The sequence below is a fragment of the Solanum stenotomum genome, chromosome 6, assembly GCF_019186545.1.
Source record: "Solanum stenotomum isolate F172 chromosome 6, ASM1918654v1, whole genome shotgun sequence".
In the NCBI taxonomy this organism is placed as follows: domain Eukaryota; kingdom Viridiplantae; phylum Streptophyta; class Magnoliopsida; order Solanales; family Solanaceae; genus Solanum; species Solanum stenotomum.
The window spans coordinates 2,423,578-2,426,456 of NC_064287.1; the positions used below are offsets into that span (position 1 = coordinate 2,423,578).

Genomic DNA, 2,879 nt, shown 5'->3' on the forward strand with positions numbered 1-2,879 from the left:
AGGGGATATTTTATATTTCTATGAATTGATATATTCGTAAATAGTAGAATATCTATAAAAGTGGTTCTATAAATTTTCAAAATCAAAATTGAATTTTCTCGTCTCTCGAAGAATTTAAATTTGTACAACAAAAAAAATACCCGCAATCCGTCCGCCCCGCATTAATTTTGAAAGAAATATTTCAATCCATCCTGCATCTACGTAGCTTAAAACCCGCCCTTTCCGCCTCGCATAGCCTAAAATTCGCCTCAAGCCCCGTCTGCTCCGTCCCGTTGCCATCCCTACACCTAACTAATATTATAGCTCCGTCCAAGACACATGGACTTGGTATCACTGGCTGCAATTGGCCTTATTTGCACCAGTCTTAGAAAAATATGCTGTGTCTGATTTTTAATTATTTTTAAAACTCTTAAAAGAAAATGGAATTAAGAAATACTAAAATAATTAAGGTAAACTTTGACAACTTGGGACACTCTTCTGCTTCCTATTACTATAAATATGTGAAGAATTAAGTACAATATTCCACATTAAGCAGTGCTAAGCAATAAACTTAGACAATATCTTTTCTTCCTAATTCTTCATTTTTATTGCTAATAACTTCTTTGTCATGGCTAACATATCTTTTTTACTAGTACTAGTTATAGTCCCTTTTGTTCTAATTGGAATGAGCTCAGCTCAATTGACTTCCAATTTCTACAATTCATCATGTCCAAATATTCTTTCCATAATCAAAACAGCTGTCAATTCTGCTATCGCTAAGGAGTCTCGCATGGGGGCCTCTCTGCTTCGTCTTCATTTTCACGATTGCTTTGTCAATGTAAGTTGTCTTACTTAGTCTTCACATGCACAAAGGCAAAATCGAAATTTCTTAATTTTATGAGAGGTCTTGATAAATTATTTAAACATATGATATAATTTTTCAATACAAACATAAGATTTGAACTCAAACTACTAAATATATCGAATTTATAACTATCATTCTGGCGTTGCCCCTGTAATCATGAGTAACACTCTTGTGCGTCCAAGGGTGGAGCTAGAGTATAGACAACGAATTCGACCAATCGAACTCACTAACTTTGGTTATAACTTTATGTACAAATTATTATTTTAAAACCTAATAATTTAAAAGAACTACTTCAAATTTATAAGCTTCAAATTCTGTCTCTGCCTCTATAAGTGTCATGCAAATAAATTTTCCACATGACAACTTATTTTACGTATTTGAATGTACATGCAGGGTTGTGATGCATCTGTGTTATTAGATGATACATCAAGTTTCACGGGAGAGAAGACGGCTAATCCAAATAGTGGATCTTTAAGGGGATTCGATGTGATTGATACTATCAAAACTCAAGTCGAATCATCATGTGCTGATATTGTATCTTGTGCTGATATTTTAGCTGTCGCAGCCAGAGACTCTGTCGTTAAAGTAAGCTAACAATTTAAATATAGGCACATGTAACATGCCTTACAATAAAATACCAACTAGTAACAACCATCCTATTTAGTTTATATTTAACTAATAGCTAGTTAGGAAAAGGAAAAAGAAAACATGTTGACCTTTATAGAAAGCTGGACATTAGTCATAGTTTGAATATACAAATTAAATAATTGGATGTTGTGCTTATAGAGTGTAAAGTAGTTGCTTAAACTAATTATATTATATTGTTTATGCTTTATCAGCTTGGTGGACCTAGTTGGACTGTATTACTTGGAAGAAGAGACTCAACAACTGCAAGTTTGAGTACTGCAAATAGTGATATTCCTGCACCAACTTTGAATCTAAGCGCTCTTATTTCTTCCTTCTCTAATAAAGGTTTCAATGCCAGAGAAATGGTCGCTCTCTCAGGTTTATTTTTTACATAAAAATACATCATACATTTATTTTTTTTATCAATTCACGAGACTCATAGAAAATACGCTAAATTGAAATATCTTTGGATTTGACAGGTTCTCACACAATAGGGCAAGCAAGGTGCACTACTTTTCGCGATCGTCTCTACAACGAAACTGATATAAATGCTTCATTCGCAACATCGGCTAAATCGAAATGTCCACAAAGTGGAAGTGACAATAATATCTCTCCATTAGACACCACAAGCCCAAATACATTTGACAATATTTACTATAAGAATTTACGAATTCAAAAGGGTCTTCTTCATTCTGACCAACAACTTTTTAGTGGAGGCTCAACAGACTCTATAGTTAACACTTATAGTTCAAATTCAGCCACATTCTTTGCTGATTTTGCAAAAGCCATGGTGAAAATGGGTAATCTTAGCCCACTTACTGGCACCAACGGCCAAATTCGTAAAAATTGCAGGAAGACCAATTAAGGTTTCTTATAAAAACGAGATTCTTAAATTTAATCTCGAGATTTCAAGTGTTTCTTATATATGTATTTCCTTTTCGTTTAATCGCGAACTTTGATGTTCTGTGTAGTTAATTTGGAGGTAAAGGTGGTAAAGTTCCCCCCTCCGATGTGTAACTTTCCACCAGTTGAAATAAGATGATCAACGGTTTAATGTTTTGAATTTGTTGACTTGATACAACTTTATTTTATTTAGGGGGTGTGTCTTATATGTTTTCGTTTTTGTTTTATCGCAGACTTTGATGTACTATGTATGTTGATTTACAGGCAATTGTTCACTCTAATACACCATTGATGAACTCTACAGAGATATTTAGAAAGAAGAAAGGAAGATATATTATTTCAACACAATGAAGAAAATGCTTAACTGATTTTGTACAATGGAACAGTGATATATATATACACTGTTTATTCCTAACCGACTTAACAACATGCCTAAATCCCTTAACTACCCCTAACTAATTTTCGGTATATTATCAAGTAATTCCCATTTCATTACTCCCCTCAA

At 33.5% G+C, this 2,879-nt stretch overlaps 1 protein-coding gene across 1 annotated transcript; it reads left to right on the forward strand.

Annotated features, from left to right (window-relative positions):
• Positions 1 to 533: 533 nt before the first annotated feature.
• LOC125867537 (cationic peroxidase 1-like) lies at positions 534 to 2,336 on the forward strand. The gene is made up of 4 exons (XM_049548076.1): positions 534 to 817; positions 1,238 to 1,429; positions 1,684 to 1,849; positions 1,951 to 2,336. Exons 1-4 carry the CDS (start codon positions 608 to 610, stop codon positions 2,334 to 2,336), a joined length of 954 nt encoding a protein of 317 aa, XP_049404033.1. The 5' UTR covers positions 534 to 607.
• Positions 2,337 to 2,879: the final 543 nt, after the last annotated feature.

Bases quoted from the DNA above. Each gene is read 5' to 3' on its own strand.
- LOC125867537 (XM_049548076.1), top strand. From the start codon at position 608: ATGGCTAACATATCTTTTTTACTAGTACTAGTTATAGTCCCTTTTGTT. The intron at 1,430-1,683 runs GTAAGCTAACAA...ATGCTTTATCAG, and splicing joins CCAGAGACTCTGTCGTTAAA to CTTGGTGGACCTAGTTGGAC. The intron at 1,850-1,950 runs GTTTATTTTTTA...TGGATTTGACAG, and splicing joins AGAAATGGTCGCTCTCTCAG to GTTCTCACACAATAGGGCAA.